Here is a 19,173-nt window from a genome sequence, read left to right as displayed (position 1 = left end):
GAGTAAGCTAGTGTATCTTTTTAAATGTCATAATTGCATATAGAAATTTTCATGGCAATTTTATTTGTAAAAGCAATGTTGACATGCGGTAATCTTGATGATAAGATTCATGTAAAAGAAACCATAAGGCAGGGAATCAAACAAACAGAACAATGTACCATCACCGATAACATTGATATATAAAGTCAAATTCCTCAATGCTGCACTTCATTGTGCCTTCTGGCATTGGTGATATTCTCTTCCCCTTTTCAGGTTTATTAGATCTCTATATCTCTTTATTATTATTCCTCTTTCTCAATGTTTCCTCTTCAAGCTTGCCTTACAATTTTGTAAATCACCCTACGTTATGCTTGAATGGTCTTGTGATTTCTGATTCTTCTATTTGATTATATTCGTACTTCACTACTAAATCATGGAGACACTTGAAGTTGATAGTTGAGGGTAACTATGTACTAGGGTCAAATGGTGATTGTAATAGCGGAAGAAGACCACAGATATCGAAGAGGAAAAAAGGGTTTGGTTAATTCACCGGAGATCATAGAGATAAGCAACAATGTTAATTTTTTGTGCAATATAATTTAATTTTAAATAAAAATTCATCTTGTTTAGATAACGAGTTTACTAATTTAAAATAGATTACATGTGCGATGCCCGTGCCCATAAGGTGATGTGGACATCGAGAAGTATGTGGACATCGAGAGCATGGTGAATTTCTCAAGAATCAGACTGATTATAAGGTGATCAACATGGATCAATGAATGAATTTTCTATAATTAATTCAATAAATTAGATTTTCAGACCTTGAGAACTACGACACTGGCCAATCACGACCCTTGATTTTGTATAATTTATGAAAGAAAAGCAAAGTTGAGATCCGCGTGAAATGAATTCTTTTTTTTTTAACCCCTCCCTAGAAGATCCCATCTTTTTTCTCCCTTGGTGACTCGAATCTACAACCTTAGAGTTGGAGGTGCAGGGTGCTTACCATATGAGCAACCCATGTTTGTCAAATGAGTTCTTAAATGCTAAGCAAAAGAATTTGAAGTGTGCACACCATTTTTGTTTGCACGATGGTGCAACTTTGAGCTGCACCATTGAATAGGAAGCTGGTTTTCTTTCTTCTACATAACTGCATGCCTGGAAGGGTTTGACACATTTGTCACAAAGGGGATATAACAAATATTTTCCTGAAAAATGCTTGTAGGAACATATTTGATTTTTTTTTTTTTTTTTTTTTTGTGTTACAAACGAAATGTATGCTACATCGTTTTTTAGTTAATTTATTCCGTCATTTTGAAATTTCACATAGTACATAGTGATGTGGATATTTTGATCCATGTATGCTAGTCATACATGTGAATGGAGTAAACAACAACATCTTTCTGTGAAATTGAATTTGTAGTTTATCTGCTTAAAAAAATTGATAGTTCAAGTTACTTTAAATAAATGGGAACCGTATTGGTCATTTGAAAAAGAAAAAATAATTGATATTTAATAGTAACACTTTTCTTACATTTAGAGGTTGTTATGATGATAGCGGTCAACTTTTCAGGTAAGACGTAATTTTATTTAATTTAATATCATCGTAGCTCAATACATTGATGAACATTAAATAAATGAGAAATTAATTACACTTTATAAATCTTTTATTCTTTAAATTCATGATTACACGAGTATTCATAAATGAAGATTGGCGCTGTGAAAAAATGTAGAGGGGCAAAGTCCATCTTAAGGGAACTTCGCAAAAAAGTAAAGAGAACTGTTTCAATAAAAAGATACGTAAAAGAAATATTAAAATATTTTAATATTTAGTTATTTAAAAAAACAATTCCGTGTATAAAATGATGTCATTCGGGACTGCAATATACTCCCTCCGTTTCATATAGTTGTCCATTTTCCCTTTTACACATTTTTTAAGAAATTATAAATAAAATATATTTTTACCACATTATTCTTATCTCACATTATTCTTATCTCTCTTATAAATTGTACTCTGATTAATATTGGTTACTTTAAAAAACTATTAATAATAATAACAAATAGGAAAAAACTAATTAGAGATTTTGTTTTTTCAAATTGACAAGTATTTTCGAAACGAATATTTTTAGTAACGTGGAGTACTAATGGGACGGAGGGAGTAAAAAAAGGTTGCGTATAAAGCTGCCACTCTCCTTAGTTCTCACGACCTAACTCGTGGGTCGAGCGGGCACCCACACTAACCCCCCTGGTGGGCGAACCCTTCCCTTACTTTACCAATTTTTGAATTAATAATGTGGAAAATTAAATCATGCTAGTAGTCGCAATATCATAAATAACTAAGTGCGAAAACTACAAACGACACCCCAAGGATCTGGTCAAGTCATGGTACAAGAGCCACTACACAAGTACATTGTGAGAAATTATTATTATTGAATTGTATCTACATTATTACATTGACCCTTATTTATAGACGCCACATCTTAATCCTTTTCCATGTATAGGATACTATATACAAATCCTATTCATATTCCTATTCTAACACTCCCCCTCAAGCTGGTGCATACAAATCATATGTACCGAGCTTGTTACGTATGTATCTAATACAAGGACGACCGAGTGTCTTGGTGAAAATAGGCGCAAAGTACCGATCACTCGACTTTACAAATTTTGTAACAATATCTCACGGAGAGTATCTTTTCCCCGACAAAGTGATGGTCAATCTCAATGTGCTTAGTCTCTTATGAAATCTCGGATTTGATACGATATGAAGGTCGCTTTGTTATCACACACAAGTTCCATTTTGTCGATTTCTCCAAATTTTAGCTCTACGAGTAGCACTTAATCCAAACTAGCTCATAATTTGCTACAACCATTGCTCGATGTTTTGATTCGACCTAGATCGAGCAACAACACTCGTTTCTTACTCTTCCAGACATCAAATTACCTCCTATTAACACACTGATATGGGATATAGAACGTCTATCGAGAGCGATCCCGCATAATCAACATACGTATATCAATGATCTTCGCTCATGGCCTCGATATTCGAAAAACGATCCTTACCTCGAGCTAACTTAATATATCGCAGAATGCGGACAACTACATCCCAATGACGATCACATGGAGAATCCATAACCGACTTACAACACTCACGGGAAAGGAAATGCTCGGGTCTAGTCAACGTGAAATAATTCAACTTACCAACCGGCCAGCCTATATCTTCCGGGATCCGAGTGGCTCCCCTTGTCTTGGCAGGGAGTTTAGCATTCGGATCCGATAGAAGTGTCAACGAGTGTCACATCCCATCATTCCTGTCTCTCGAGAATGTCTAAGGCATATTTGAGTTGCAAAAATAACAATACCTTATGTGGATTGGGCAACCTCGATACCTAGAAAATACTTTAATGCCAAGATCTTTATTCGGGAAATTTCGAAAGAGATGTTGCTTTAAATTAGTGATACCATCTTTATCAGCTTGATTATAACGATATCGTCAACATAAACCACCAAATAAATACTCAAATCGAAGCGAATGTTGATAAAACACAAAATGATACTTCGACGCGTGAGTCATGCCAAACTCTGAATTCTTGTCCGAATTTACCAAACCGGCCCTCGAGGAGAGGCATTTCGGACCATAAAGTGATTGACGCAATCGACACACACAGTTGAAGACTCTCCCTGAGCAATAAAACCAGGTGGTTGCTCCATGTAAACTTTCTCCTTAAGATCACCATGGAGAAAAGCATTCTTAATGTCTAACTAATAAAGAGGCCAATGGCGGACAACAACCATGGATAGAAAAAGACAGACATATGCTATTTTAGACATGGCAGAGACAATATCACTATAATCAAGCCCAAATATCTGTGTACACCCCTTCGCAACAAGGCGAGCCTTAAGCCAATCAACTTGGTGCCCGGACCAACTTTAATTGCATAAACCCAACGACAACCAACAATAGATTTTGAAGGAAGTGGAACAAGCTCCCAAGTACCACTCGTGTGTAAAGCGACATCTAGTCGATCATGTGCGTCGCCATCCGAGATGAGAAAGGGCTTCACCTGTAGACTTAGGAATGGGGACAGAGGACAATGATGATACAAATGCATATTGTGATATTGATAGACGATGATAAATTAAAAGGGTATAATGTGGGTTAGTATTACGAGTGGACCGTTTACCTTTCTGAAGTGCAATCGGATGATCAGGAGGAGACAAGTCTGCAATAGGTGCAGGATCCAACGCATGACATGAATCATACGGACACGATGTTGGGTCCGATCTTTGCCGGCCGCGGTCGACGATGATAAGTCGAAGTGGTGGTTCGTGACTAGAGATGTAAAAGTAACGTAGATTCTTTAAAGGTCGGTGTAGGTAAAAGCCCGAGGTATAGGTAAGACCTCGGAGATATCGAGGATGATCGAAGGAGACCTAAAGTAAGGTTGAGACTCAAAAAATGTGACATCGGCAGACATAAGATATCGACGGAGATCATGTGATAATCAATGATACCCCTTTTGAACCCGAGAATAACCAAGAAAGACACATTTAAGAGAGCGAGAAGCTAATTTATCTGTCCCCGGAGCTACGTTATGCACAAAACATGTGCTCCCAAAAACATGAGGAGGAAGAGAATATAGAGATGACTGAGTATATAATATGGAATATGGAATCTAATTCTGAATAGAAGATGGGGGCATTCGATTAATTAAATGGAAAAACATGAGGACTACATCGCCCCAAAAAAGCAGCGGAACATGGGATTCAATGAGCAGAGTGCGAGCAGTCTCAATGAGGTGTCTATTCTTCCTGTCTGCTACCCCATTCTGCTGAGGGGTGTAGGGATAAGATATTTGATGAATAATTCCTTGGTGAGTCATAAGCTAACGGGGAGGATTTGTATTCTAAGGCATTATCACTACGAAAAGTACGAATAGAAACACCAAATTAATTTTGTATTTTAGCAAAAAAACTCTTGAATATATAGAATAACTCAGAACGATCTTTCATTAAGAATAACCAAGTACATCTAGAAAAATCATCAATGAAACTAACAAAATAACGAAATCCTAAGGTGAACTGACTCTACTAGGACCCCAAATATCATAATGAACTATTGAAAAAATAGACTCTGCACGACTGTCAGTACTACGTGGAAAAGTAGTGCGAGTTTGTTTCCCAAGTTGACACGACTCACAATCTAATTTGGATAGACTAGACAAACTAGGCACCATCTTTTGTAGCTTGAACAGACTCGGATGTCCCAATCGTTTATGGATCAAGTACGGAGGATGCGTAGCAGAGCATGCTATGGAGGAATTAGGAGAGGTAAGTGTTAGATAGTAGAGGCCTTGTGATTCATATCCGCACCAATCACGTCCCGTCTTGCGGCTCGCATAACAAAAGAATCATCAAGAAATATTATGGCACAATTTAGGGCACGTGTCAAACGACTGACAGATGTAAGATTAAAAGGACAACCAGGGACATAAAGAACAGAGTCTAGAGTGACAGAAGATAGGGGTTAGCTTGTCCAACCTCTTTTGGTTTCGTTTGGATCCCATTGGCTAAAGTAATAGCAGGAAGAGACGGTGAATAATCAAAATACGACAAAAGCGATTTATCACCAGAAATATGATCAGAAGCGCTGGAGTCCACAACCCATGATCCAATGGTATTAGCTACTTGTGGAGATGTCTGCTTACTCGCTCGATATTAAAGGTACTCATTATATTCTTCTTCGGATAAACAAACCCGCTGATTACCTGTGGTGGCAGTCTGAGCAATATGAGCATTCTTGGGTGGTCGACCATGCAGAGAATAGCATACTTCACCGGTGTGTCCTAACCTATTACATTAACTACACTTAGGTTGAAATCTTCCAAAACGACCTCTTCTTTATCGATTCTTCATGGACTGTGATGTTCGATTTTCTGATCTCCTTATTAAGGGTTCTGAAGCAATCATAGTACTTTAATTTCCAATTCTCATATTTTTAGAATTAGAAATATTAAACCCGAAAGACATGATGAATTGAAGAGAGATCACTGGCTGAAATCAGTGATAAAAGCTGCAGAAACAATATTGAACCGCTGGAAAATATTGTTTCGGTGATTGTTTTTTGGCAAAATCCTTGTGGGTGAGGTCGGACTAGGCAGGCGACCACGATAGAATAAGGATCTGTCTCTAAACACATCGGAAAATTGTATTTCAATGGAAAAAAGATGATTTGACACGCCAGAAAACTGACAAAGGTCGTCGGATTAGGGTTCCGACGATCGGAATCTGGTAAAAAATCAAAGTTGCAGCTGGAATTCGGGGGGAATTGTTCACGCCGAAATTACTATTTACGCCGGCAAGAATTGTTCACGTCGTAAAAATACTGTTCACGTCGAAAATACTATTCACACCAGACCTTTTTTTTGTGTGTGTTGTATTCTTGTTCTCGGAGTCGCTAATATTTTGCACAGCGATAGATCTCTCACGAAAGCTCTGATACCATGTGAGAAAATATTATTATTGAATTGTGTATCTATATTATTACATTGAGCCCTATTTATAGACACTACATCCTATACCTTTTCCATGTAGGATACTATATACAAATCATATTCTTATTCCTATACTAACATACATAAGTCTGAATAATGGAGAGTACATAAGTGTCTAAAATACTGTCTGAAATAGAAAGACAGATATAGCAAGAGAGAGAGAGAGAGAGAGAGAGAGAGAGAGAGATTTCTTCGAGTTGTGATCTGGAACAATGCTCACCCTAGAAACTCGAATATGATGCCTCGGGAATCACTCACGAGGGCCTGACGTGGATCCTGTAACGAACTCTGCACTCAGAAAAGAGTACAACAAGGTAGTATTAGTACGAATACTATGTACTGGTAGGTATCATAGGCCGATAACAATTAGTTTAGTTATATGAAAAAAGAAATCGACAAGTAGACATGTAAGCAGTCAAATGCAGTCACTAAGCACATTCAAGCAAACTCACAGTAATAGGAACCCCAATAGATCTCAGTAACCTCAAGTCATAGCCTAGGAAAAAGTCTCTAATCCTCGCTAAGTCTCTAAGTAAACACCTTACAAGCAAGCATCAACTCAATGAATTACCACCTAAAAAATCAATGCGGAAACGTACCATGCAAAGATATAAATGAAAATAATAGAATCAATGATATGAGTGGATGTAATATTAATGCATGTGCGATGCAATGCAACACACTTGCCAACTGTCTCTGTTACACCTTGGAAAATTCCCCCTTAGTGTACAGCGAATGGACTAACGAGGGGCATGATGTATACAAGGTTTGGACAAGTAAGAAATAGTATTTGATGGGCCTAATTAAGATTTCCAAAGACATTCGAGTTAAGGAAAGAAAGTTGTTAAGGAAAGCGAGTTATAAGTGGAGTGTATCGGATAAGAATTTCAAGTATTGAGTTAACAACGTTCTAATGGTACTTTGAGGAAGAGTTATAATGTCACTTAGAATGGTATTGAGGTGTTGAACAAGTGTTAAGAAGGTTTCATAAGGATCGGAGATCAAACGAGTCGACGAGAACAAGTCTCGGAAAACTGGGCAAACCTACGGCCAGACATACTGGCCGTATAAAATATATGGACCGTATGTCCAACCGTAGATCCATCCCAGTATACCATATCTCACTGGACCAGATCTACGGCCAAACATACGGCCAGTAGAAAACATACGGACCGTCTGTTGGTCCGTAGATCTTGGTCGGGAGTGATGATGAATTAATATAAGGGACCTCTTTCTCATTTCATTTCATTTCACTCCCACTCCTTCACACTTCAAGACTTCTCTAGAACATTCCATACACTTCAATCACAAGAAAACAAAGGAAATCCAAGATCAACAACAAGAATTGGAGAGAATCAAGTGTATGAAACCCATTAAAAGCCATCCAAATCAAGAAATCCCAAGAGAGATGAAATAGGGTTTTGGTGGAAAAGGTGTATTCCCATTCAAGGCTTATTCCTCCATCATCTAAGGTAAGTTTCATGATCTTCCTATGTTGTTTGAAGTATTAGTAGGTTGAAACACATGGATTGTAGAAGAGTATAGAAAATGGGTCATAAATGTGTGAATAGTGTTATTATTGAGTAGTAGTTGGATTGAATCATGAAAATGGTTGTGTTGAGATTATAAATACGTTATAAATGACATTTAGAACATGGAATAAGTATTGGATATGAAAGAACGTGATAATGGACTTTGGTCATGATTATGGAGAATTGGAGTGAGATTGTGAAATGCGAACAATGTAATCAAATGATGCTTATTGCTTACGATATTGTGATTGTTATTATGAATGTTGGGAGTTGATATGGAATATGGAGGAAAGTAGTATAAACAAAGGAAATGCTGCCCAATTTTCCCTAGCTTTAGTAAGCTCGTTCCTATAATGGTATAGCTAATGTTGATACGAATTCCCTTGAAGGTATAAACGAGCGCATTAAAGGAGGACGAGCAAGCGATAGAATAGTAAACGACAAAGGTATGTGAGGCTAATCCCTTCTTTCTAAGGCATGAATCTTATGGCATGAATTTCCTCCTTCTTCATGAATCTCCTATCTTCAAGAGAACTAAGAGTCCTCGTTCATGCATAGCTATGTCAGACAAGAGATACACTATGAGTAAGATAATGATGATGATAAGCTATAGTCTAAAGATGTTATAGTCCATGATATGATGTTCCTATAAAGCTAATGATGCCATCCATAATCTGTTGATGTTAATTATTGTATACACTCACCTTATATGCTAGTTCCTTCAAGGTGAGGCAGAATGCTTGTAAATGCTCCATAATGGAATCGGGGGTTTACGACCTTACGTCACCCCGATAAGATATAGTTGTCCACGAGTTCCATGCATGCATTATGATGAATTATGATAAGTATATTATGATAAGTATATTATGATGAGCATATTATGATGAGCATATGATGATGATATTACACCGCGCCTATATGGCCGGGCAGTCACCGCCAAGGCGGGCAGCGTATACACCATGGCCGGATGGCATGGGCAGACACCACTAGTGGGCGGCATGAGATGGTACCCCGGACGCGGGAGGCCTGGATGCAGGCTAATGCTAATGCTAATGTTATTGATTGTCACACCGTACCTATATGATCGGGTAGCTTATACATTTATGCATATATGATATGATGATGAGTATGAAAGTAAGCCAGTATGTATTACTTCCTTTATGATTCGGTCGGTACTACGATTGCTCTTCATTTGATGCCCCCTTACTTCATTGATGTCTTATTATTGTTTATGCCTTACATACTCAGTACAATATTCGTACTGACGTCCTTTTCTTTGGGCGTTGTGTTCATGCCCACAGGTAGACAGGGAGACGGTGCGGATACATAGGAGCCCCCAGCAGATTTACAGGAGCCCTCCTTTATTCCGGAGGTGCTATCGATTATTCTTTTGGTACACATGTACATATTCATGATTTGGGCACGACGGGGTCCTGTCCCGTCCATATGTCTAATACTCTAGTAAAGGCTCGTAGATACGCTGTGTGGGTAGTATGGTCCCATAGCTTTTATGTATATGCACATGTATATTATTTTGATAGCCGGAGGGTTTGTGTTTATAAAAGTAATTATGCTTCAAATGTTAATAGTTTTCTATGATTATAAGCATGTATATATATACTTGAATGAGAGCAGATGAGTAATAATATGAGCGGTGTTCGGTGGTTAGCCCCGGATACCCGTCATGGCCCGTAGCTCGGGTGGTGACAGAAGTGGTATCAGAGCAGTTCAGTCCTAGGAAGTATCTACGAGCCGTGTCTAGTAGAGTCTTGTTTATGGTGTGTTGCGCGCCACGCTAATAAACAAGAGGCTCGCGAGGCATTTAGGAAAAATGACCATCTTTCTTCTTATGAGATCGTGCGATAGATCCGCGTATAAGCTTTCATCCTCCCTAATAGTGTGTTGTGATTTCAGAAATGCCGCCAAAAGGAAAAGCTAAAGTCGCCCAGAAGGGCAAGACTACAAGGAAAAGGCGGGCAGGAAGAGAGCCGCCCATGAATATAGATGAGGGCGAATCACACCACGAGGCTCCATCTAATGCCTCCACTACTCCGCCTATTACGGAAGAGCAAGAAGGGGCTTCGGGGGCCTCCTATGCCTCCCAGCTTCCTCCACCGGCTACTTCGGGTCAACAAGTGACCGAGGCCATTCATTTATCGACGATTAGGTTGGTCTGCCGCTCGTGCACAACAGCAAAATGCGAGCCCAAGTGATCGATCAGCTAGTACTAGAGCCCGAGACTTCATGAGTTTAAACCCTCCGGAATTCGTTGGGTCAAAGCCGGATGAAGACCTGCAAGGCTTTATTGATGAAATGCTAAGAACATTGCGGATTATTCATGCTTCCGAGACCGAATCTGTGGAGTTGGCATCATATAGACTCCGGGATGTGGCGGTTTTATGGTATAACAATTGGATAGCATCGAGGCAAGAGAATGCGCCTCCTCCCGTTTGGCAAGAATTTGTGGATGCCTTCATTCGCCATTATTTGCCACCCGAGGTCCGCCGAGCTAGAGCGGATAGATTTCTAAATCTGAAGCAAGGGAACATGAGCGCTCGGGAGTATAGCCTTTAATTTAATTCTTTGGCTAGATATGCTCTTACAATGGTGGCCGACATGAGCGATAGGGTGCATAGATTTGTGAGTGGCTTAGGGCCACATTTGTTTAAAGATTGCTTGACGGCTTCATTGCAAAATGGGATGGATATTTCCTGTATTCAAGCCCATGCCCAAAATCTTGAAGGACAACAACCTCCACAAAGGGTGATCGTGATGTCGATAGAGGGCAAAGCAAGCGGGCCAGATCTATGGGCACAGGCGGTGATTATAGAGGGGGATCAAGGCAGTCATATTCTAGGCACTCAGGCCAGTCAGTGACGAGTGCACCTTCCCGATTTACAGGCCGAAGATTTGATCGCTCTTTCCGTTCGGGACGGGACCGGCCGCAGTTCGAGGGCCCCTGTGTTCTCGCTTGGGGGAGATTATAGTCGAGGAGACCTCCGGTGCCGCGATGCGATCGGTGCGGTAGATTACATTCGGGACAAAGGCCGCCGTGGTTCAGATGCTTGTTACACTTGTGGTCAGGTAGGGCATATGATGAGAGATTGCCCATCGTGAGCAGCAGAGCTGGAGTCCGACCCACGTGGATCGCCGGTTAGTTCTTCATCGGGCGTCCGACGAGGCAGACTCCCATTCCTGCGAAAGCCGAGGTAGAGGCCGAGGGGCAGTAGCTACTTCAGGTGCTACTCAGCCCCGCTTATATGTAACAGGCATCCGATGCTATGAACAACACCGGACACACTTTATAAAATCAATAAACGTTAAATCTTTTTGACAGTTATATCAATACATTATAAATAGCTAACTAACTCATGATCACCATCAAATAATAAAATCAGCGGAAGTCTATAATAAATGTATCGTTATAAAATGTAGCAACATCCAAAGAGTCAAGCAATGACTTCAACAACTACCCACAGAAATAACGTCTATCTATGGAGCCTCTAAGATGATAAATAAAACATAATCTAACTTCGGGATGCAATCTGGAAACTAAAACAATAACTAAGATAAGATGGTACCCCACGAACAAGCATGTGGACTCACCAAATAGTCCAAAAAGTAGCAAGCTCTCTTAATCCGCGCGCGTATCACAAACTTGCTCCTCAACGTTACCTAACACACCATCAAAAACAACAACGGCATGCTTGACTACTGGGTACTCAGTGAGTGTCTCCGGGATAATAGTTAATATAACAAAATAATATAATAAGGATCAGTAAAATGGTGTCAATAAAAGCGGTTTAATTTCAGAGATAGAATAAATCACCAACTTAGTTACACCATTAAGGAAAACCGTTAAAGAGGAAATAAATTAATTTCAACTCGTTATGTCATTTATCACATTTAAGTCTGTCAATCATGAATTCAAGATCATCAACAAGCCACTTACGGGCAACCAAAGTATAACACATACCGATACAGGCCCAAATCAACATAAAGAAGGGAAGACCATTTAAGGTTCCTAAACCGCATAGAAGCACCACATCGGGGTTATCAACCCCAATGGCTACCCTTCCTCCCGAATAGCTAGGCAGAGACCACACCGGGATTGTGAATCCTCGATGGCCACTCTTCCTCCCGAATGGCTAGGCTAACCCCACTAGGATCCATAGTGACTATCCTTCCTCTCGAGTAGCTAGGCCAAACACAAACAATATAAATCATGGCAAAAGAGCCGAATCACCATCCTAGCATAGAAGCCGAATCACTCAAATCATGGCATGGAAAAAGAATCACAAGTCATATCATAATAGTCACATTATTCATTAAGGATTATGTTCATCATCCCATTATAGGGGTACATCAAGCCATTTCAGTTTTAGAAACCGGGTTCACTTCTTTCAACAAGTTTCAAGTCCAACACAAACCATTATAGAGCATTCACATAAGATAGTCAAGCTTTTCAATTATCAAGTTTAAACATCCCTCATGGGGTAATTCAAGTTCGAATACCAAAGCTTTATATCTCAATTTTTCAATCATCCTTTAAGAGGAAAACAATCATGAATACGTATATATAATATAGTGCAAACAAGGTTTAATGTGGGCTTGTCCTCACGCACACAAACCACAACCAAAGAGTTCATAAAAACTGATCAAAAGAGTATGTTAAAACAGAGACATACAAATCACCTTCATATTCAAAAAGGATTTTTAAAAGAGACGTACCTCTAATCCTGCTATAAGGTAGAAACTGAATTCCTTCCAAGTTCAACAGTCACATTACAATGGTTATTAATAACAAAGTTTAGAACTTTAATCAATTCTAGGGATTTCTACCCTTATTCAAAAAACTAGGGTTTTTCTAGCCTTAAAACTTGTTCTTGAATCCGTATGTTAATCATTAGTGAATTCTAATCTTGAAGTATGCTCGACACCAATCAAAAACTTATTACTAAACTCAGAAAATCAGAAGTCTTACCTCTTAGATGAACTCCACACGCCCTTATCTCCTTATTCTTGAGTTTTCAAGAATCTAGGGTTTGGAGAGATGAACTAGTGCCAATAAGAGGTGAATTTAGTGTAGAATCGATGTAGATGGAGTAGGAAATCACGTTACAGGTTTGGGGAGGCTTAGAGTTGATTTTTTGTGATTAGAGATGTTTAGGAACTAACCCCAAGCTTAAATATAAGAAAGAAACGCGAAAACCCGAGTTTTGACCCAAAACCTGACGTTTTTGCGATGGGCCCGCGACACATGGCCATCGCAGGACCCCCTGCAGACCTAAGATTCAGAAAGGGTGTTTTTGTGTGCTCAGAGTATGATGCAGAGCCATCGCACGGGCCCTCACGCGCGCGATGCGTGGCCATCGCGCTGCCCGTGTCAGGCCGCAGTGTTCGGTAAAATGGACATAACTTCTTGTACAGAGCTCTGTTCGGCCTCCATAATATATCGTTGGAAAGGTATTTCAAAAACCTACAACTTTTATATTTTGAATTTTTCTAAATTCCCAACGAAAGTACCCAAAAACTGGCCATAAGTACAGATTGTCTCGGACTTAGACGAATTTAGAAGGCCTTAAGAACTTCACTTTTAGACTTGACTTCAAAATGACTGTTTATCACCCGAATTCAATCTGAATGGATTCATATAGCTAAAGTATCATCTTAATACTAGTTTTTAGACATACTCACCTAACTCAGGTTTATGGGATGTCACATTATCCCCCCCTTAGGATCATTCGTCCTCGAATGAAAGTTATAGCCTAAGATTTTCACTAAACCTTAAGTCTTCAAAATTCTTGCTATTATTCCTTTGCATTGCAAGCTATCTCGAACAAAACTCATATAATACTGTAACAATAACCATGTGGTCCTTACAGAGACTCCCACAACCACACCAGACAAGCCTAAGCATAGAATAAGGGATTTACACTTTTAGCCTAAACCATCACAAGAATTCGACAACCACAAGATTCAACACATACCTGAAATAGGGAATAAGTGAGGGTATCTCTTTTTTATGTCCTCCTCTGCTTCCCAATTCTCTTCTTCGGTATTATGATTTCGCCACAGGACTTTAACTGAAGCTACATATTTTGTTCTCAACCTCCTAACTTGTCGATCCAAGATCTGCACTGGTTCTTCTTTATAGGACAACACTTCATTGATTTCAATCTCTTCATGAGTCAAGACATGAGAAGGATCAGGTTTATACAACCTCAACATCGAAATGTGAAACACAGGATGCACCATGGCCATCTCAGATGGTAACTTCAACTTATAAACCACCTTCCCAGTTCTCCTAACAATCTCATAAGGGCCAATAGAAACAAGGACTGAGCTTGCCCTTTCTACCAAACCGAATTACTCTCTTTATCGGTGACACTTTCAAGAATACCTTGTCACCAATAGAAAACTCTAGCTCACGATGCCTCATGTCCGTATAAGACTTCTGTTGGCTCTGAGCTGTCTTTAGTCGTTGCACAATGAGGTTCACCTTCTCTATTATTTCGTGAACTGAGTCGGGAACCAATAGTTCTACTTCAGTAGGTTCAAACCACCCAATTGGAGATCTACAATGCCTCCCATGAAGTCCTTCATACGAAGCCATTTGGATACTTGCTTGATAACTATTGTTGTACGCGAATTCCACAAGAGGTAGATATTCATCCCAATTACCTCCAAAATCAATTGCACAAGCTCGCAACATGTCTTCCAGAGTTTGTATACTTCTCTCTGCCTGCCCGTATGACTGACGATGAAAGGAAATGCTCAAGTACACTCGAGTTCCTAAACCTTCTTGGAACGACTTCTAGAAATGAGCAGTGAATTGAGTACCTCTATCAGATATGATAGATGTCGGAATCCCATGTAATCTACCGATCTCTTTCAAATTTAACTTGGCGTAATGTGCCGCAGTATCCGCTGTCTTCATAACCATATGATTATTGCCTCAATCAAGAAAACCATAATGAAAGCGCAATTAAGGTGCGTACATGTTAAGTCATCATGTACATCAATGCGGAAGCATGTTCTAGACGTATGGAATGATTGACTAGATGTAACACTCCGTAAATCCGAGTTAGGTGTAATTGTGTACAATTAGTATTAAGATGTTATTTTAGACATATGAAGTCCTATGGAGATGAATTCGGGTGAAAGATAGTCGTTTTGAAGTCAAACCAAATAGTGAAGTTCACAAGAGCTCTTAAATTCGTCTAAGTCTGAGGTATGTTGCACTTATTCCCAGTTTTCAGGTAGTTGCGTTGGGAATTTGAGAAAACTCAAAGCATGAAAGTTGTAGGTATTTGTAGGTATTTGAAATACCTTTCCAGCCATTATTTATGAAGGTCAAACGAAGGTCTGTGCAAAAAGTTATGACCGATTTACTGAAGACGTGTAAAATGGAAATCACGATTCTTATAGGATTAGGTTTTAAAGCTCAAGCCTTTATGATAACCTATAAATACAACCCAAAAATGTCTAAAGAGAGGGTTTTTCGACCCGAGGCTTCTTTCAACCCCCTAAGGTGAGTTTTTACTCAAATCCCTAAGACAATTACATTAACTTAACACTAGATTAACACCGAATCATTATTTGGAATCGCTAGATTGTGGAAACTTCATTCAAGGTCAAATATGGGATGAAGCTTTAGGATTTCTTCAAAAAAGGTAGACCCCTCACACTTTGATAGATTATATGGAATTGTTATTATGTTTTAGACATTGAATGGTCGATAGAATCAGGAAATAGGATTGATTTAGATGCACTCTATTAAAGACAAAACCCTAGCATTTTTGTTGTAGAACTTTCTCCGACCAGTCAGCCTTAATTGGCGTTTTCCGCTTATTTAACCGTTGGATCGAGCCCAAATTTACCTGAGTAGTCACAACATATAGGTCTAAAATTTGAACGGTGAAGATCTGATTTAAAGGTCTGGAGCAGTAAGTTTTGGGCCATGAACAGTGGTTACGAATTTGATGAATACGTATAGCTTATTGATCATACAAACTTCAATAAGATTTAGAGTGATTCTTTGAAGCTTGGAGCTTAAACTTGGATTATTTTAATGGGATTTGAATACGTATAGATTTTCAAAATTTTCTTTGAAGTATGTCTATGTTTGTGAAATTCCCTTTTAAATTATGTCTTTTTTGCAAATCTTTTTTTGACTATAAAGGTGGTTTGTATGTCTGCTTTTCAAAAACCTTCTTTTTGAAGTATGTTATCTTGTTTGAAATGTGTAGATGATTGTTCGTGACTTGAAATCTATCTTTGGAATATGAACATGATTGAAACTCTTGTTTGGTGGAAGTTCTTTCGGAATTAAAGATGATTTCTTTTAGACAAGGTCATGTGTGTGTAGGGTCAAGCCCGCATCGATCCTTATACAAGCTATACTACTTTGTGAAACTCGTTTTTTTCCATTATTGGATGATTGAACCGATTTTTCTAAAGGTTGAATCTTTAAACTTGTTTTATTGTCGTCGAACGGGTTGCTTGAACAAGAAATTGAATAAGCAGTCGAGCAATATTTCTAAATTGGTTATGACTTGAAATGCCTCTATCTTGAGATGATGACTTAAGAAGTGAAATTCGGTCTAAGCCATGATTGCTGATTCGGTTAATATGTCATGATCTGTATTTTGTTTGTGTTTGGGCCTGTATGGGAAAGCTATGCTAGTCCAGAGGACGATTAGCCATTATGGATCCTAACGTATTGATACAAGTATTGTTGTGTCAGTCCAGAGGACGATTCACCTCCGAGGCGCATAGCCTGATGCATCTATTGCTGTGTCAGTCCAGAGGACGATTGACCTCCGAGGTATATAGCCTGGTGCATCTATTGTTGTGCTAGTCCAGAGGACGATTAGCCTCCGTGGTTTCCTAGCCCGGAGTATCGATTGATTAATTTGCCTGTGAGTGGCTTGTTTTGATATCTTAGTTGCCTGTGAATGGCTTGCTTTGGTATTTTGGTTGCCTGTGAGTGGCTGTGGTGATCTTGGGTTCGTAAGTGAAAGACTTGATGTGGTAAACGGTAAATTAATTAAACTCGTGTTATTTTTTGTTATTGGTTTCTCTCTAATGATTTTGGTTAAGTTGGATATTTTACTCTATTTCTGGATTTTAAATTGTTAATTAAGTATTGTGTTACTAAGTTTTACTACCTTATTTTGGTTTTATTAACTATTGCCCTTTAGACACTCACTGAGTACCCAGTACTCAGGCATACCATTGTTGTTTTTTATGGTATGTTAGGTAACGAAGAAAAGCAGGTTCGTGATACGCGTACGAAGTAGGAGAACTTGCTGCTTTCCACACTTATTGGTGAGCCCACACTCTTTTCGTGGGTCACTCTCTATCTTTATTATTGTTTTAGTTTTCGGGTCGCTGGGCCTCCGAAGTTAGACACCTCATTTGTTCATATTAGAGGCTCCATAGATAGACGTTTATACCGTGCGTAGACAGATGTTGAAGTCATTGTTTGACTCATTGGGTGTTGCATGTTATGACAACACATTTATAATAGATTTCCGCTGATTTTATTTCATAATTGTGATCATGATTTATTTAGTTATTTACAACTTATTTTAATTAAATAATGAAAGATTATTAAAAAGGGACTTGTTGTTATTAACTCATAAGGTGCTTCCGGTGTTGTTCATAGCATCGGATGGGGCGTGACACTAGATCATCCTCTCATTTCTCCTCCTATAACTGGTAGTCGAGTAGGGCGTTGCCTTAAGGTTGAGGAGATGAGAGAGACCTACCCATATATTTCTAGGCATCAAGCCTTGAATTAATGAGCCTCCTCATAACAGGCTTTATTAGGTATTTAACAGGGCCTACACTACTGGCAGTCCACACTAATACATGAGGTGATTCAGGCCCAATAAGGAATCCAATAAATAAGCAGCTCAAGTCATGTTCACCAACTGTATTTGTTTAGCCTATTTTATCAACCACAACCATTAAGTTAATGTTAGTCCACAATTAGTGAAAATTCCAACATTTTTGATGTATTCGGAATTATGCTCTCATCTTCAACTTACAAGTTGGTGGTTTGAGTTGCTTCATAATAAGTGGGGGATTATTCATCATTTGAGAGAGAGAAAAAAAATTATAATTTGATAGCAATTTTCTTAGATGTAAAGGCTCTCATGATGACGACGGTTTCCTATTATTGGTCAACTTTCCTAGTACGACGTTATCTTACTCAGTTTAATATTAAATTTTTCACATCTTCAATCAACATATATCAATGATAATAACAATAACTATGCCTCAATATCAAGTAAGTTGGATTTAGTAATATGAATCATTATTGATCATTGTTACTTCATTTAAATCCATTTTAATCGATATAGCTCAATCCATTGATAAACATTAAATAAGTGAGAAATTAATCAGATTTATATACTTTTTATTCTATATATTCACGATTACGTGAGTATTAGAAAATTGAAGATTAACACTTTGAAAAAATATGAAGGGGCAAAGTCCATCTTAAGGAGACTTAGCAAAAAGTAAAGAGAATATTTCAATAAAAGTGCTACGTAAAGAAAATATTATTCATCGGAGGTCATACAAACAAACAATAATGCTAATTTTCTTAATTTAGTTGTATTGTAATGAAACAATTATTTTGTTTAAATAACGAGCTTTTAAATGTCGAATAGATTACACGTGCAACACATGTGCCGATATACTAGCTAGTTTATTCAGTACGATGAACGAGGATGAATTAGGACTTACATGTTGGGAGTCGAGTTACTCTAGAATAAGTTGGAACCATATTGATCATTCAAAAGGTGAAAAATAATTAGTATTTAATAACACTTCTGTTTCATTTAGTGTGTTATTTTTAATCTTTGTAGCTCAATCGTTATAAGATTTGGATTGGTCAGAAATTAGTAATCATACCTTAGAGATATATTACTCTCTTAAAACAACGATTACATGGATATCAGAATGAAGATTAACGCTTTAAAAAGTCGTGGAGGTGCAAAGTACATCTGTATGAGAATTCACAAAAGTTGAATATAAATTTACTCATAGAGACGTGACTTTTCGAGTTATCAAAAGGTATGTTTACACCTTGA

The 19,173-nt window shown here is 38.4% G+C and overlaps 1 protein-coding gene across 1 annotated transcript; it reads right to left on the bottom strand.

The window, feature by feature from the left end:
* Positions 1–13,852: 13,852 nt before the first annotated feature.
* LOC132048964 (uncharacterized) lies at positions 13,853–14,780 on the bottom strand. The gene is made up of 3 exons (XM_059439643.1): positions 14,469–14,780; positions 14,056–14,380; positions 13,853–13,977 (listed from the first exon to the last, which is right to left on the bottom strand). Exons 1-3 carry the CDS (start codon positions 14,778–14,780, stop codon positions 13,853–13,855), a joined length of 762 nt encoding a protein of 253 aa, XP_059295626.1.
* Positions 14,781–19,173: the final 4,393 nt, after the last annotated feature.

This window comes from Lycium ferocissimum, chromosome 3 (assembly GCF_029784015.1).
Source record: "Lycium ferocissimum isolate CSIRO_LF1 chromosome 3, AGI_CSIRO_Lferr_CH_V1, whole genome shotgun sequence".
In the NCBI taxonomy this organism is placed as follows: Eukaryota; Viridiplantae; Streptophyta; class Magnoliopsida; order Solanales; family Solanaceae; genus Lycium; species Lycium ferocissimum.
This window is presented reverse-complemented; position numbering and strand designations above follow the sequence as displayed.

Coding starts and splice junctions, on each gene's coding strand:
- LOC132048964 (XM_059439643.1), bottom strand. CDS start 14,780: ATGTTGCGAGCTTGTGCAATTGATTTTGGAGGTAATTGGGATGAATAT. Junction 14,381..14,468: donor AGTTTTCTATTGGTGACAAG/GTATTCTTGAAA, acceptor GGCCCTTATGAG/ATTGTTAGGAGAACTGGGAA. Junction 13,978..14,055: donor TCACTTATTCCCTATTTCAG/GTATGTGTTGAA, acceptor TTCTATGCTTAG/GCTTGTCTGGTGTGGTTGTG.